This window comes from Fragaria vesca, linkage group LG2 (assembly GCF_000184155.1).
Source record: "Fragaria vesca subsp. vesca linkage group LG2, FraVesHawaii_1.0, whole genome shotgun sequence".
NCBI lineage: Eukaryota > Viridiplantae > Streptophyta > Magnoliopsida > Rosales > Rosaceae > Fragaria > Fragaria vesca.
In genome coordinates, this window is record NC_020492.1 from 9,451,400 (window position 1) to 9,468,032 (window position 16,633).

The following is a 16,633-nucleotide window of genomic DNA, read 5'->3' on the forward strand; positions in this document are numbered from 1 at the left end:
CCAGAGCCGCCTAGGGGGAGCAGCGGCATTTTTATACAAGTAGCAATATGCCTCTTGAACCATATTCTTTTGGTTCTTGTTTCTTCTCACTCAAAATAATGGATGTCCATGTGATATTTTTATTTTCAATATACGGATCATCATACCATTACCATGATGTCTTAATTTGTCATGTCAAAGCCTATATGTGTCATAATCCCAATGTCATCTCATATGACGTTGTTAGATTCAACAATTATAATAGTGGTTACAAATTAACCCACTAATGACACATAATCTTCTCTAATACTCGTGTACATCCGTAGTCATTAGAGGTAATGCAAAGGAACTCATGTACATTCTCTCTTATGCGTTTCCACATTATAATCGTTGGCAATATATCATTTATTGCTGATAAGGGTTCGAATAGCTCTTGGAGCATAAAGAGAAAAAGAGATTCAATGATAATAATCATAGTGCCATAAAGACAAGAAATTGAGCCGTCTATCGCTCTTTTTTTATCAATTGTGATGATTCAATCATCTGAGTCACAAAAGGATTATAAGACATTATTCCATAAATTATTACCTACTTTTAGGTATTGTGTGGGTAGTCAACTTTAAATAATCGATCTCTCCAACAAATTATAGGAGATCAGTTTCAAGACATATAATCTGTGAGTGTAAATATACACAAATAAAAAGTTTTTTGTTTTTTCCTGCTGTTACTGTTCACGGTGAACGGTACCTTTTTCAGTTGACTTTTTCTACCGTTGACTTTTTGTCAGTGTTGACTTTTTCGTCAGGGTTGACTGTTTCTTTTTCAATTCTTGCCGAAAATATTTTGTCACCCTTTTGACTCATATTGCCACACCATGTGCAGTCATGGTGAGATTATTTCTTTCTTTCGAACCATATATCATAATAAGACAATATGTCATTACAACAATAAAATTTGTATAGAGTTCAAATCTCAGATAAATTTGAAATTCTATTAATTTACCAACGTACATCGAGGTTTTATAATCAAAATCTAATCCAAAATAAGAGCTATGACAAATATCGTCATTTATTTATTGAGGCATAGAAGCTTATACAAAGTATTCTTGGAAAAATAAATGCTCCAATCAAAATCTGCATCATCAATGTGTTTCTTGCCAGATTTGAAGTATGTAATAGTGAGATTGACGTCATTGCCATCTCCATCTTCTTCAGCTGCATGATAAGCCATTTGCTCTCTTATATACTTATATACTATATATTGTGCAGCTAATTTAGCACTTGCCTTGCAATGCTCAAAATTGATGCTCATTAGATCTATGTCTATAGCATACCTCATCTCCAATAATAAGCCATGTCATGGCTGTGAGGTTTTCTTGATGTCAGTTACCCATAGGTGATATATCCAATATTATTGGATTCAAGATTAGTAAATTCCAGGCATTTTTTCTTTTATTTCCTTTGCTCCTCTTTTTTTTTTCGACATCTTGAGAAACAAGAAGAAGATTAGTGTCGTAGTCCCAAAGACTTCCTCGACAACTAATATTTCCAAGAAATTTGGATTAGACCAAACCCAAGTGTGTAAATGGTCGTTTTGAGGCTCATGAATTTTTCTCATTGCCATAATTTTCTTTTCGATGCTCATAATCCCCACGATTCAATTAATTCTCAAAAGTCCCACGCCATAAGAGGGGTCGGGATGTAGAAAAAGGGAAGTTGGAAAATCCCCGATAAAAACAGAATTCTCAGAAAGCAGGAACTTTGATTTAAAGCTTACTTGGTAAAATTTAAGCTTGAAATTCTTATGTCTCTTGAGAATTGTCGCGTGCTTATCGTAACTAATCCGAGATTTCAGATGTTGCTTCGATCTCCAACAATCACCTTTTGCAAGGCAAAGAAACTCTGCCTTCTTAACATAAGATAAAATATATGATTAGCACCTCGTTGATATAAGCAGGACTATTATATGTGTGCAATGAAAATTTCACATAAGAAGGCCACAATATCATTTATATATATGCCCTGCCACGGACTCACGAATAATTGATATATATGTGATATTTATATGTAAATATCGATCTAGAAAACTTGGCTTTTCGTGTTCAGAGGCACATCGACCCAATTTCGATCATCTTTTGCCGAAGAAGATCTAGGTCTGGAATTGATCATCTTTGTATGCCACGACGTCTATAATTCTTTTCATTCCTCCACATGTATATATTGTCTTGGTAGAAAGGCCACACGTCATGGCCTCCTGACAATTGTGACTTGTGAGTCCCAAAGCTTCATAAAACAAAAGCACCTCCACATAATAAACCTCTTTCTTCAATTCGGCCATTGATGGTAATAGAATGGGTTAGCGCACAGAGAAACCAATTGATCGGTGGCCACTGTTTTGGTTTCTAGGTGACGGACAGCAGAATTTTTTTTTCAGTTTCTAGGGTTACTCAGGGTTAGAGCAAAGTGTTTGATAACGTGTTGCGGGAGAAATAAACTGAGAGAGAGATTTTGGGGAGAATATCGTTGTTATTTCATTCATAAAATAAGCCTCTATATATAAAGGATACAATACATAAGGAAAGTACATGTATTACTATTACAATATGGTATCGAATCCTATATTGATTCTACTTTGACTAAGGCACACACAATAAATCATATTTCCTTAAACAATAAGCTTGATTAAATAATACTTTTTGCAGGTCTCGAGGCTATTAATAACTGGAGGTTTAACTGCATTTGGAATTTGAGACTCTCTTTGAAATTATTATAAATTTCAAATTATTCATTTATTAGAGTTGTTGAATGCATGTGTTGGAAAACTAAGCATGGTGTAACGTAGGATTGAGAAGTGGTACTCTAGAAGAATGTATTAGGAGACAAAGTGTGGTTTAAAAATATATTGACATTTATTAGGGTTGTATGACTAGCTCTTTAAATAGGAAAACCCATGTATTTATGTAAGAGCAAATTAGACTTTGTTTAAGGGAAATTCTATTGAGAAATAGAGTTTTGTTCTTTAATCGTTCTTCTTTCTTAGTGGTGCCAATGTTGTTTTAGTTATCATCTCTAGCGATTCGTCATTACTTAGAACCACTATTAATCTTGTCTTTTCGGTCAATCACTGTAAATGTTGTCACTTCCTGTCTAAAATTTTTGAAGTCCGGTATAAGGCATGCAAATTCTACCTTCCATCTTCACAAGGATACATAACTTTGTTTGTTCAGTCGTTTGACTTTGACCATCAGACATTATTCTTCCGCCTTTGTTTCTTTAAAACACTTGATTCAAACCAAAGTTCAGTAAGAGTTCTTTAAACAGAATATGCAGTACAGTAAATATATGCTTATTTTATGGATTATTGACTCACACATTTTGGCTTCTCTTTCTGGGTGGCATGTACAATTTGCGTTGGTTGCATTTGATTTATGAACATTGCTCTCTGTAGCTTTCTTTTAGGACATAATGAGAACTTTGATCCATTTCATCTGACCAATTATACTGAAAATGTCTAGGTGATACAGCATGACTAAGTGACAGAACAGTAATTCCATTATATAAATGAACCACTTTTTCTTTCTTTCAGAATCTCACTCGCAAATTATTGGATGTTCTACATATATTTGGAAGATCAAAAAAATACTCCAAGCTTGAGCTGGAATTCTCCTCCAACTTCGATATGGGTCTCACTGCTCTTGACAGTCCTCTTACTGAATCTCATTCTCCCCAAGATATCAAGCATTTAATCCCCAGAAGGTTTTTTTCTGCATGTTTTCAGTTTTTGTTGGTTAATTTGTATTTCAATACCACCTTGAAAATTAATTTAGTACTGAAATTGTGTTTTCATTGTGTACAGGTATCAAGAGAAAGTGTTGGAAATTGCAAAGCGTAAGAACACAATTGCAGTTCTGGAAACTGGAGCTGGAAAGACTATGATTGCTGTGTTGCTCATCAAACACATTGCTGATCAACATATCATCAAATCCACTGGCCACAAGAAGTTGATAATTTTCATGGCCCCAACAGTTCATCTTGTCATTCAGGTAATCACTTTAATTGAATTCTTAACCGGCAGCTATTTTGTACACAATGTTCTATATTTCGATGATAACTGTTTTTCTACATTCTAAGAAAGACATTGCTTTTTAAGCACAGCCATTTGGGAATTACATGCATTAATTTGTACGGTACTTTCTATTCAAATGCTGAAAGTAGTTCTTAATTTGTTTTCTTCCCCTTATATAACAGCAATCTGAGGTTATAGAAAAGTGTACAACTCTTGAAGTGGGAGTGTACTACGGAGCTAAGGGCGTGGATGACTGGAGTAGAGAATGTTGGGAGGCGGAAGTGAAAACACATGATGTAAGTCCTGGAATTGGATTTTGCTTATTAGCGCCAGAGTTTCGTGTTACTGTTATTGTTTCTTCTATTGTAGATAATGGTCATGACACCTCAAATTCTCCTGGATGCTTTGAGGAATGCATTTTTGAGGATAGATATGATTTGCTTGATGGTCTTCGATGAATGCCACCGTGCTTCTGGCAATCATCCCTACGCGAGAATAATGAAGGTATACAGAAGATACTTGCTGAATGAACAGCTACCAATTTGTTTTGGTTGTACATCTTATTTATCTTTCTTTATATAGGTGCTGTGTCATTGAAAACATCTGAATGTTAATATCTTTTTTTGTAAAGGAATTTCATCACAAATCAGGAAACAAGCCAAAGATTTTTGGAATGACAGCATCACCGGTCATTAAAAAAGGTAAGTTACTGATGATTCTTCATGCGTAACACTGCTTTCATCATCATCTTGAGAAATATGACCCTTTGGACTCTAAATTAGGCTCAAGGAGAAATTCAGAATGTGAAGTTTGTTAATCTCTAATATGTGTTAGATTTAATGTATATGTGCAATTCATGAGACATAAGTCCTATGCATACCAGGTGTCTCATCCGCCGTGGACTGTGAGGATCAGATATCACAACTTGAAAGCGTCTTGGATTCCCAGGTACCATACATTCATTTCTTCATGTCATGATATTTTCCCATCAAATCTGACAATTAATATGTTCCAATGCTATTCTTAGTATGAATGTGTGTCTGTGGATCAGGTTTATACTGTAGAAGACAGGACAGAGATTGAAGAGCATGTTCCCTCAGCAGTTCAAAGTTGTAAACTTTACAACCCAACATGGTTAACCTGTGAGGATTTGAAAGAAAAGATGGAAGCTTTATTGTCAAAGGTAGTTGATCTGCTTCATACTTGAATGTAATTTCTCCCATGTTTTTGCTAAAACAACATTAGTCTTAATTGGCTTTGGATTTCACTTTTGGGAAAACTAATATAAATCAAACTGCATGGTCAGTTTGATTCTTCTATCAAGTTAAAGTTGCACGGGCCAGAGAAAATAGAGTATGAAGACATTAATGACAAAATCAAGGCGCTACGAAAGCGGTTGTCCAATGACTACATGAAAATCTTGTATTGCCTTGATGATCTTGGCATCATATGCGCATATGAGGTATAGTAGCACTCGAGTCAATTTACTAAAATCTAGTGAAGATTTCTATAATCAGTTATTTCTAATCTCTGATTTGTTTTTTCTACTAACTGATACCTCTTTTATAGGCTGTGAAAATCTGTCTGGAGAATGCCCCTGATGTCAATGAGGAGTGCACATTTTATAGAGAAAGCTCTTTGCAGTGCAGATGCTTTCTTGATGAAGTGTTAAGTATGATAGGTGAATCACTTAAAGAAGGTATATAAGATAAAACAATAAAAAATATAGTTTTAGGCAGTATGATGCTTTGTGTCTGTTTGTAGTATAAAACTGGTTGCTGATACTATTTGAATCACATTTCGCAGGTCATAAACTTCATACAGATTTTGAGTTGGACTATAAAAAGGCACACGAAGTGGGCTACATATCTCCCAAGTTATATGAACTTCTTCAAATTTTCCACTCATTTGGGTAAATACAGTACTTTAGTAACAGTTCACTGGTCAAATTTTATTACTTATATCACAAGTTAACTTATAGGGCATCTCATTGCAGGAGCGATAGGCCAGTCCTGTGCCTTATTTTTGTAGAGAGAATTATCACAGCCAAAGTAATTCAAAGATATGTGAAGAAAGTGCCATGCTTATCTCATTTCACAGCTTCATATTTGACCGGAAGTACCACATCAGTTGATGCACTTGCACCGAAATTGCAGAAGGAAATTTTGGAGTCATTTTACACTGGGAAGGTATCGATCAAATCTTAACTCAATATATATAGTAATCAGTTTTTTGGCATTTCAAAACGTCGTAATCAGTGAGGAAGCCCTTCTGTTATTAGGTCAATCTACTATTTGCCACTGATGTAGTTGAGGAGGGAATTCATGTCCAGAACTGCTCCTATGTGATCCGATTTGATCTTCCCAAGACAGTTCGTAGCTATGTCCAGTCTCGGGGACGAGCAAGGAAAGATGATTCTCAATTTATCATCATGCTTGAACGGTGAAAGATTCTTTCTGTAGTTTTTGTAGAAAAGTCACTGAAACCTCAGCAAGTTTTGGAGCATGATGTTTGACATGTTTATTTATAGGGGAAATAAGAAGCAAAGAGACCATCTCTGTGACATCATCAGGAGTGAGCACTCAATGACAGATACATCGAGGAATCGAGATCCTGATGTATGCAGTTTAAGAGCTTGTAACTTTGAGGATGCAAATGCATACTATGTTGAAGCTACTGCAGCATCAGTTACTCCAGACTCTAGTGTCAACCTAACATATCGGTACTGCGAGAAGCTCCCTGGAGATAGGTATGGAGATATGTAGCTCATTGTCTTCTCTCTTTCCTCTAGTCCTTCATTCATTTAAGGAGTTGGTTCTGTACATTTTCAAAATGATTACTGCAAATTGTAGGTACTTTATTCCAAGGCCAAATTTTCACTTCAGACTATTTGAAGGGTTGTATCAGTGTGAAATAACATTACCTCCAAATGCGGCTTTTCAAACTATAGTTGGTCCTATGAGTAGAAACAGTCATTCATCAAAGCAGCTTGTATGCTTGGAAGCTTGTAGAAAGTTGCATCAAATGGGTGCTTTGGATGATCATCTTCTCCCACTTGTTGAAGTACCTCCTGAAAATGAAGTGAATGTGAAAAGCAAAGAATTATCTGCAGGTGCTGGTAGTGTTGCATTACATATGTTTTATGTCCAAATATTAAATATTTCCCATCTTCAATCTACTAGGCTTTTCAATCTGACATATTTTGTTATAAGGAACTACAAAACGTAAAGAGTTACATGGGACGTCTTGCATTCGTGCATTAAGCGGAACTTGGGGAGAGAAACTTGATGGTGCCAATTTTGAGGCCTACAAATTTGAGTTCTCGTGTAATGTTGAAGAGACATATTCAGGATTTGTTCTATTAGTCGAGTCGAAACTTGATGATGACGTTGGAAATATTGAAGTGGATCTCTACTTGATTGCAAAGATGGTCAAAGCTTATGTTTCTTCATGTGGAAAGGTGCATCTCACTGCAGATCAGGTGAGTTACTTGGCAAAAGTCCCACTGCAGTTTCTTCATATTTGGAAAGGACTAATTGTAATCCTGTTCTTTCTATTTGGTACCAGATAAAGCAAGCTATGAGCTTTCAAGAATTTTTCTGTAATGGTTTGTTTGGGAGATTGTTTCTTGGAAACGAACCAGAAGGGACTGAAAGAAATTTTTTACTTCAGACTGAAATAAAATCACTATGGAGCTCATCATACAGCTATTTGCTTTTACCGACTGAGGCATCGGAAAATTCAAATACGATATCTTGGAACATAGATTGGATAGGAATCTGTTCTTGTGCATATGTGGTGGAGTTTCTTAGGAAACACTATTCAAATGGTCTTCAGTATTTCAAAGGCGGTAGAGGAAATATATCACTTTCTAGGACTGGTTCATCCATGACAGATTGCAGCGCTCAAAATCTAGTCAACTTTGCTAATAGTTCGAATGATGTCAATAATCTTGCCAGTAATCTTGAAGATATGGTAGTGTTAGCTATCCACACCGGAAGAATCTACTCTATTGTTGAAGTTGTTAGTAGCATTTCTGCTGAGAGTCCCTTGGAAGAAAATGCTGATGTTGCGTCATCAGATTACACTTATGTCGAGTACTTCAAAAAAACGTCGGTTATTATTGATCTTCTACATTGTCTTTGGATTTATTCCAATTTTTTTTGTCTTATATATATGAAAACAGATACAGAACTTCATAACAACAAGAGCCTTTTGCAGGTATGGGATTGCACTCAAGTATCCAGGACAGCCTCTATTGCGGTTGAAGCAAAGTCATAATGCACATAACCTGCTTGTTGATCAAGGTTTTTTCATAGTTTTATATCTTTACTTTTTGCTACATGTTTCTGCTTGCTTTTTCTATATGATGATATTTAGCTATTTAACTTGATAATTTAACAGCGAGTAATTTCTTCTAACTGGAGTAGGTGTGTCATCACCAGATGGTCTAGTTCAAGAAAAGCAACAAGCTCATGTTCATATGCCACCTGAAATCTTAGTCAGTATTGATATTCGGGTTGACGTTCTAAAGTCATTCTACTTGCTTCCATCATTAATGTACCGTCTGGAGTCACTGATGTTAGCCAGCCAGATTAGGGAAGAGATCAATGGCCAATCTAGCAACTTTTACATATCAAGCTCATTGGTAAGTAGGTTTTAGTGATTTGGTTTGTGTTCATTTCAATGTTAGTTTATCTGACTTCAAATGAATCATTTGAGTGGCACTTGTTTCTGAGCTGCACTTATAACTAATCAAAAGTACCAAATGAGAAACTCTTTATAGAAAGAAAATTAACTTGACTACAAGAGTTCGCGTCTATATGTTTTATTATCTGCAATATAATATGAAAGTGTAATCAGATTCTGGAAGCACTCACAACACTTAGATGCTGTGAACATTTCTCATTGGAGCGTTTGGAGTTGCTAGGAGATTCAGTTCTCAAATATGCCGTGAGCTCCTACCTCTTTCTTAAATATCCCGAGAAACATGAAGGACAATTAACTGCTCGACGAACAAGAGCTATTTGCAACTCAAACCTGCATAAACTAGGAATAAAAAACAAGTTACAGGTATGTGATCTTATATATAATCATGTGTGTGTTAGCATGCAGAATGTTAGTGTTGTTTATGTGACAAAAATCAGCATGCAGCAGACAAATTTTGATTGCTTTGCAGAAATGTTAGTGTTGCTTCATAAATATGTCAAGTTCTTGGAAAATCATATAATGCATGAGCTTGCATTAGAGTCTGTAACTTAGACATGCGACTGGAAGATTGTTCTTCAATACTTAAATGATCACCTGGAACCATGATTAATTTATTTGACAGGGATACATACGAGACAGTGCATTTGAACCACGGCGTTGGGCTGCTCCAGGGCAGCTTAGCAGATTCCCAGATCCTTGTCAATGTGGAGTGGATACTTTAAAAGTGCCCTTGGACAGTAAATTTCAGACTGAAAATGCTGTTAAGGTTGGAAAATTCTGTGATAAGGGTCACAGGTGGATGAACTCAAAAACAATTGCTGATTGTGTTGAGGCCCTTATAGGAGCTTATTATGTTGGTGGAGGATTATTTGCTGCACTTCATTTGATGAAGTGGCTTGGCATTGATTCTGAAACTGGACCCTCATTAGCTGTTGAAGCCATTACTAGGGCATCACTTCGATCATACAGTCCCAAAACTAATGAACTTGCTGACTTGGAGATGAAGCTTAGTTATGAATTTTCAGTCAAGGCCTTGTTACATGAAGCCATCACACATGCCTCTCAGCAAAAACTAGGTGCCAGCTACTGTTACCAGGTTGCAGCTGATCTTCCCTACAGATTTTAGTTATTTTTTTTATTTTCATTTTATGATATAGCTCATTTTTACTGCTTCTTGGACAGAGGCTTGAATTTCTAGGAGACTCGGTGTTGGATCTGCTAATTACACAGCATCTGTATCGCAGCCACATACATATTGATCCGGGAGTGTTGACTGATTTGCGGTCAGCTGCTGTTAGTAATGAAAACTTTGCTCAAGCTGCTATTAGACGAAACCTTCATCCACATCTTCAACACTGCTCAGGGTTACTACAGAGTCACATAACCGAGTATGAGACTAGGTTGCTTACAGAAGCTGAGAACAATACCAGTGCACTGGAAGACATCAAGGGTCCAAAGGTATGTTTATATTCTAAGTTCCTAACTGCCTGAATTCTATCATTTAATGAAAAACTAGGCTAAATGGAGATTCATTTTTCTGGTACAGGCACTTGGTGACATGGTGGAAAGTATAGCAGGAGCTATACTAATTGATACAAAGCTTAATCTTGATGAAGTATGGAGGGTTTTTGAACCAATATTGTCTCCAATTGTGACCCCTTCTACTCTTCAATTGCATCCACTACGTAAACTGTCTGAATTATGTGACTCACTTGGGTACTTTGTGAAAGAAACATGTACTGAAGATGACACACTAGTGCATGTGGAACTAAGTTTGCAGCTGGAAGATGTTCTTTTGGTTGGAAATGGCTTTGACCGGAGCAGAAAAGCTGCGAAACATAAGGCTGCTCGTCAAGTGTTGATGGAGCTGGAGGTTACTTCTTTTGGTACTTCTAATCTTAGTTCCTGAATAAGATTTGTTGATCAATTTTCTCACTCCAAGCATATTACGCTTTATGCAGAAAAGCATAGAAAGGACAAAGCACTGTTCAGATATGGATGTTGACATCTGGAGCAACCTAAACGATGAAGATTCAGAGGCAATGGACCATGGACAGCAGAATGTGATGTCAATTCAATCATCTTCAGAGTCAAACACAATAGATCCTACCCAAGTCAATGACTTTTCTAATGAAGTACTCTTATGTCGGAACATTGCAATACCAGGTTTAACTATGTACCATATTACATGCATCATCTTTAAATTCGAAAATAAGCATAAGTACTTATGTATTTGCTATTGGTTTTTGTTGCCAGTTGTTGGTCCAATCAATACAAGGAAAGGTGAACCTCGAAAATCTCTCTTTGAGCTGTGTAAGAAATTGCAGTGGCCAATGCCTTCATTCACAACAACTGAGCAAAAGTCAAGGTGATTCCAAGTTTGCAGTCAATCAAAGTGCTGATCCTTTTAAAGAAATTTCTACTTTTTTGTGCAGTGATTTTTCATTGTTCGATTTCCTACTAGACTAATAACTTGTGTGCTCCTCTTCCTGCAGAAAGCCAATTGAATTCGGTGAGGGTTGCGAAAAGAGAATAGGTTTCAGCAGCTTTCAATCAAAAATCAACTTGCACATTCCCAACTCAAGCACTATTGTATGCACAGGAGATCCAAGAGCTGATAAGAAGACATCCATGGATTCTGCAGTAGTTTCCATGCTTCACGAGCTTCAACGACAGAGAAAACTTGTCATTCTAGATTCGTGATATGTTAGTTGTTATACATAAACTCAGGTTTCATTTTAGGACGGGAATGATGCATGGATTGATTCTTAATTTTTCAAATCTTATACAATGCAATAAAATTGGCTTTCAAATGTAGTAGTACAGTCACATATTAGTCATAATATATACAAGGAAAGGAAGCACGTAATGTATAAGCTTGATTTGGCTATTCAACAGTAGCTGTAGCATGTAATATAGAATGCAAACAAACTGGTGAAACACAAGCACAAAGAAGCTATATATCTAGGAAATTGCTGAGTTTGTAAGGTACCATGTATCACGCAGTTTCTCAATTCATTCTGCATGTATCACGCAGTTTCTCATTTCAACCTCATTACTGCTTCCATGAATTCCAAATAGTACAGAACAATGTTCTTGCTTGGACTCATGTAGAAAAATATCCTGTACAAGGAAGGAACAATATACTCGTTAACTCGTTAAGATCACTTGGTAATCTAGTTTTGATTTTTGTATAGGAGAACATGTCTAAATTCTGAAATTATGAGAGGGAGGAGAAATCCCCGATATGAATTTCCAATGAATTTTTTAGCATGGTTGTTTTTGTACAATCTCTCAACAAATGAGACCGTTACATCCATAAACGAAAGACTAGGAGCCATTACAAAGAGAAAGAGAGAGGAGAAGCTCTCGAATGGACATTCCATATTTTCAAGCGTACGGTACTTCTACCACATTATTGACCGATAAGTGAGTGAAATTGACCAAGTGTGTAACCATATTTATGGATCATTTGACATTGCTAGCCTAAAATTTACTCAAAAAAGCTTTGTACTTCTAATTTTCTTATTTAGAAAAAAAAAAAAAAAAAACTTTATTACCAGCGTCTCAAATGGGTGGTAACCTCAGAATCGGACGGTCGGTAAAATGCCACATCTGCACTTAAACTGTATATAAGCACATTTCACTTGACGCTTTCAAGAGCATCCAGAAAAGAGGAGGAGAAGAACTGAGAGAAATCAGCTTCAGCTGGGTTCGAATTCTGAGCGGGGAGTTTAAGGTGAGTTGAGTTCTGGAAACCCATTTCAGTTCTTATTGGATTTTCATTCATTATGCGTTTAGCTTACTGAGATTTCTATATTGTCTATAACTGGCTTAGTTTTTGAAGTTGGGTATGTTATGTTCTAACTTTTGATTCGGTTTGGTTCTCAACGTAGAAAATAGATTAGCAATTACACACAAAGCTCTATGCTTTTTTTTTAGATTTTTGGTTAAGGTTGAAAACAGAGGTCTGCATTTCCAAACCAAGTTTTCTGATTCTGTGACCAAAAATTGTACCATTTTTCCATTTTGTGAAATGTCTGTATTCTGAAAAGTGGTAGTAACATTTGAATCAGTATTGAAGACTTGAGACTTGCATGAAAAATCAATTTTTTAGAGTAAGTTATGATTCTTTGAAGCCGAAAGTCAGCTGTAGGAATTGTTAGGAGCTGCAATACTGTCATTATGTTTATTTGTTCAAACCTGTTTAGGACCGTTGGAAATGAAATGGGCACTTTAAGGTTTCAAAAAATGAGAAAAAAATAAAACATCAAGCCCTGTTTGGAGTTCATTTGTAAGAAAGAGTTGGGCCGTTGCAAAACTGGCACTGCGCATCAGAACTTATGCAGTATATACACTTCGCATCTTTATTTGCTGCTTCATATGATGTTTAAATGGCTTCAGATTTTAGATAACATTTTCATAGAATATATCATGTAGAAAACAATACAAAAAGAAGGATTTTGCTGTAAATAATATGTGCTTGTCGATTGGAGCATGAGTGCTCAACTGTTCTATGTCAAAATCTCTTGGAATACTTATTGGATACTTAATGGATAATTATTTTATTTTGCAGTGATAGGTAGCTACATTATCACTTGGAATCCCCAGTTATGAACTGAAGCTTCTGTAAACCTGAGCTCCTTCTTGTATACTAATACCCGTTACTCTCTTCAGACTGTGTTTCCCACCTTAAGTTCTCAGTTTTATCTTCGCCACCCAGAGAGAGACAGTCAGAGTCAGAGATGGGGTTAGAAATTTTGGAGCCAAATACTTGCATTAGAGGATGCTGCCACAGCAACTCCATTCCTCTCCATCTTCCACCTTCCTCTTACACTATCCTCAAACCTATTGCTCGAGGGGCAGAGAGTGTTGTATATGGAGCAATTTTGGATGGCAAGAAAGTTGCTGTAAAGAAACCCATCTTGTCTACTTCTGAAGACATTGATAAGTTCCACAAAGAGTTGCAATTGTTATGTAAATTGCATCATCCCGGATTGGCAAAGCTGGTAGCCGCACATGCAAAGCCACCCAACTACATGTACTTCTTTGAATATTTTGAACCTCCCAACTTATCTGAGAAATTACACGTCGACGAATGGAGTCCGAGTATCAATCAGGTGCTCGTGATTGCTGTCAACTTAGCATCGGCTTTGCAATATCTGCATAATCTGGGGATTGTCCATAGGGATGTCAAACCGGCAAATATTCTCCTTGACAGAGATCTTTGCCCACACTTGGCAGACTTTGGTTTGGCGGAATACAAACATGATCTTAAAGGAGTTTCTGTTGAAAACTGGAAGTCATTGGGGAAGCCTACTGGTGGTTTCCACAAAAGAAATATGGTTGGCACCCTAATATATATGGCACCTGAGTTACTGAAGAAGGAAGTACATACAGAAAAATCAGATGTTTACAGTTTCGGTATTTCAATCAACGAGCTTCTTACTGGTGTTGTTCCATATACGGATCTTCGTGCAGAAGCGCAGGCACACACAGTGCTAGAGATGAACTACACCGAGCAGAAACTTACAGCAGCTGTGGTGTCCGAAGGTTTGCGACCAATTCTTGCTGGTCCTGAGTCTGGTGTACCATCAACTTTAGTATCACTGATAGAGAGATGTTGGGATGCAACTGCTCAAAACAGACCTTCGTTTGATGACATAGTTGCAGAACTTGGTACAATTTTGGAACACAGAAAGAGAATAAAGGAACCTGCCATTGCCTATGGGGAAGCTCATGATTCCGTTGGTGATCAGCGCGCAGATGCTGCAAACAACCTTCATGTTTATCAAGAAGGTGTTGATTGGTATAGCCGGGCAGAAAATTTCACCAAAATAGCTCATGAAACTAAATCTGGTACGACAGTCTGGCTCAATGCTTCAAATGATCCTTTGGCATACCGTCCAGTTCTTTCATGGGGTTCCTTTGCTACATGCGGGAGAAGGGAGAGCATGGAGGATACGCATTTCCTTTTGCCCCATATGGGTAATGAAGAGGATATCCATTTTTTTGGAATTTTTGATGGTCATAGAGGTGCAGCTGCTGCTGAATTTTCTGTTCGAGCTTTGCCAAGATTCTTGCAAGCTTTAAGTTCTATTAGCAGTCCAACTGATGCTTTAGCGGAAGCATTCATCAAGACAGATATAGCATTCAGAGATGAACTTGATTTTTGCCGTAAATCGAAGAGAGTCATCCAGAAGGATTGGCATCCTGGTTGCACCGCAGCAGCTGCTCTTATTGTTAGAAACAAGCTCTTTGTAGCCAATGCTGGTGATTGCAGGACGATATTGTGTCGGGCTGGCGTCCCTGTTCTCCTAAGCAAGGATCATGTTGCAAGCTGTCTTCAGGAGAGAGAGCGGGTTATTAATGCAGGAGGACAAGTAAAATGGCAAGTCGATGATTGGCGGGTTGGTCTAGCTGCTCTTCAGGTCACTCGTTCCATAGGTGATGATGATCTAAAGCCTTCTGTAACCGCAGAACCTGAGATAAGTGAGACTATTCTATCTGCAGAAGATGAGTATTTGGTTATGGCAAGTGATGGACTGTGGGATGTTATGAGTAATGCAGAGGTTATAAGCATAATCAAAGACACTGTGAAAGAGCCTGGAATGTGCTCTAAGAGATTGGCAACGGAAGCTGCCGAGCGTGGCAGCATAGACAACATCACAGTCATTGTTGTCTTCCTTCGTCTTGTATCCACAGCTGAGAGAATTTACTAGTTTGGTTGCTTGTTTTCTTACTCAGAAGTGCAGGTGGTGCGGACATTGATTAAAATGTAACAAGAAAAAAAAAATCCCAGCTAATAAAAAGAAGATTATGTATGATAACACCTCCTCTAGTAGTATAATACTTGATATTAATATAATACTCGAAGAAAAGGATGTACATTCTATTAATATCATCAAGTAATAGAAAAGGACTGAGAGGCGGAGGACTCGCAGCAGATCTCTGAAGAAAAGGACTATCAATGCTTCTATGAGGTTAACAAATTTGGAACTTGGAATTCTGGCTTTGTATCTGCTGCGCAGTCCAACATCTTCAAAGGTTAGTACCTGGAACATTGTCAACCATGATCAGCCACCCCTCAATGGAACCAACACAACTCTGTCTGCTCATAGGTGGGGGACAAGATTGGTAAACCCTTTTCACCTAGACTATAAAACAAAGGGTTTGTATTAAACTGATCACAAGCCATGGAAGTGATGAAACAACTCTAGTGGCTGATTGCCAACGCCAGCAAACTGCACCACACTGAAGTTGATCTGGAACGGGCAGCCGCTGTTGAATCAATTGCAGCAAACATGCTGGTATTTCTTTGGACCACCTGCTACTGTTGTTGCTGCAAATCTCCTTCTTGGCCAATCTTATCCTAGTTCGCACAGGAATAATCAATTTGGGGAAGATTGTAATCAATCTAGTAGTGATCACCCGCTTATGGCGAAATAAGATTGTTCTTGAGAGACGGGTGTATGCACGTATGACATGGAAGCTTCTGTTGGCAACTAGTGCCCATCTTATTCTCGTCCGCACAGGAATAATCATGTTCATAAAGATGGTGGTGCAATACCAGATAACATAAGAGTGGACGAATAAGGTGACCCATCTGGTATGGTGGAGTAAGTACTTTACGATCAAGTACTTTGTAACTAGAAGATCTATGATGTTAGCTTGTTGGAGTGACCTTTCTGATGCATATAATATCGTGCTAGCAAAAACTATAAACTGAAACATTGACCAACATGAATACATCATGCTTCAGAAATTTCTCTCAACCCTTGCAGATCTCCAAGCTCTCTCTCTCTCTCTCTCTCTCTCTCTCTACTATATATATATATATATATATATATATATATATATATATAATATAATATATATA

General features: G+C 37.3%; 2 protein-coding genes across 2 annotated transcripts; both read left to right on the forward strand.

Moving 5' to 3' along the window:
* The first annotated feature begins 3,657 nt into the window (after nucleotides 1–3,657).
* LOC101307665 (endoribonuclease Dicer homolog 3a-like) lies at nucleotides 3,658–11,457 on the forward strand. The gene is made up of 25 exons (XM_004292326.1): nucleotides 3,658–3,734; nucleotides 3,820–4,021; nucleotides 4,227–4,340; nucleotides 4,414–4,548; nucleotides 4,676–4,745; nucleotides 4,928–4,992; nucleotides 5,096–5,227; nucleotides 5,351–5,506; nucleotides 5,614–5,743; nucleotides 5,851–5,956; nucleotides 6,041–6,233; nucleotides 6,326–6,486; nucleotides 6,575–6,793; nucleotides 6,897–7,172; nucleotides 7,255–7,525; nucleotides 7,612–8,156; nucleotides 8,266–8,351; nucleotides 8,475–8,692; nucleotides 8,908–9,117; nucleotides 9,377–9,850; nucleotides 9,937–10,212; nucleotides 10,301–10,627; nucleotides 10,716–10,920; nucleotides 11,011–11,122; nucleotides 11,250–11,457. The coding sequence occupies exons 1-25, from the start codon at nucleotides 3,658–3,660 to the stop codon at nucleotides 11,455–11,457; spliced, it is 4,968 nt and encodes a 1,655-aa protein (XP_004292374.1).
* A 1,942-nt stretch (nucleotides 11,458–13,399) lies between these two features.
* LOC101293248 (protein kinase and PP2C-like domain-containing protein-like) lies at nucleotides 13,400–15,785 on the forward strand. Its single transcript, XM_004290157.1, has one exon. The coding sequence runs from the start codon at nucleotides 13,500–13,502 to the stop codon at nucleotides 15,474–15,476; it is 1,977 nt and encodes a 658-aa protein (XP_004290205.1). The 5' UTR covers nucleotides 13,400–13,499; the 3' UTR covers nucleotides 15,477–15,785.
* Nucleotides 15,786–16,633: the final 848 nt, after the last annotated feature.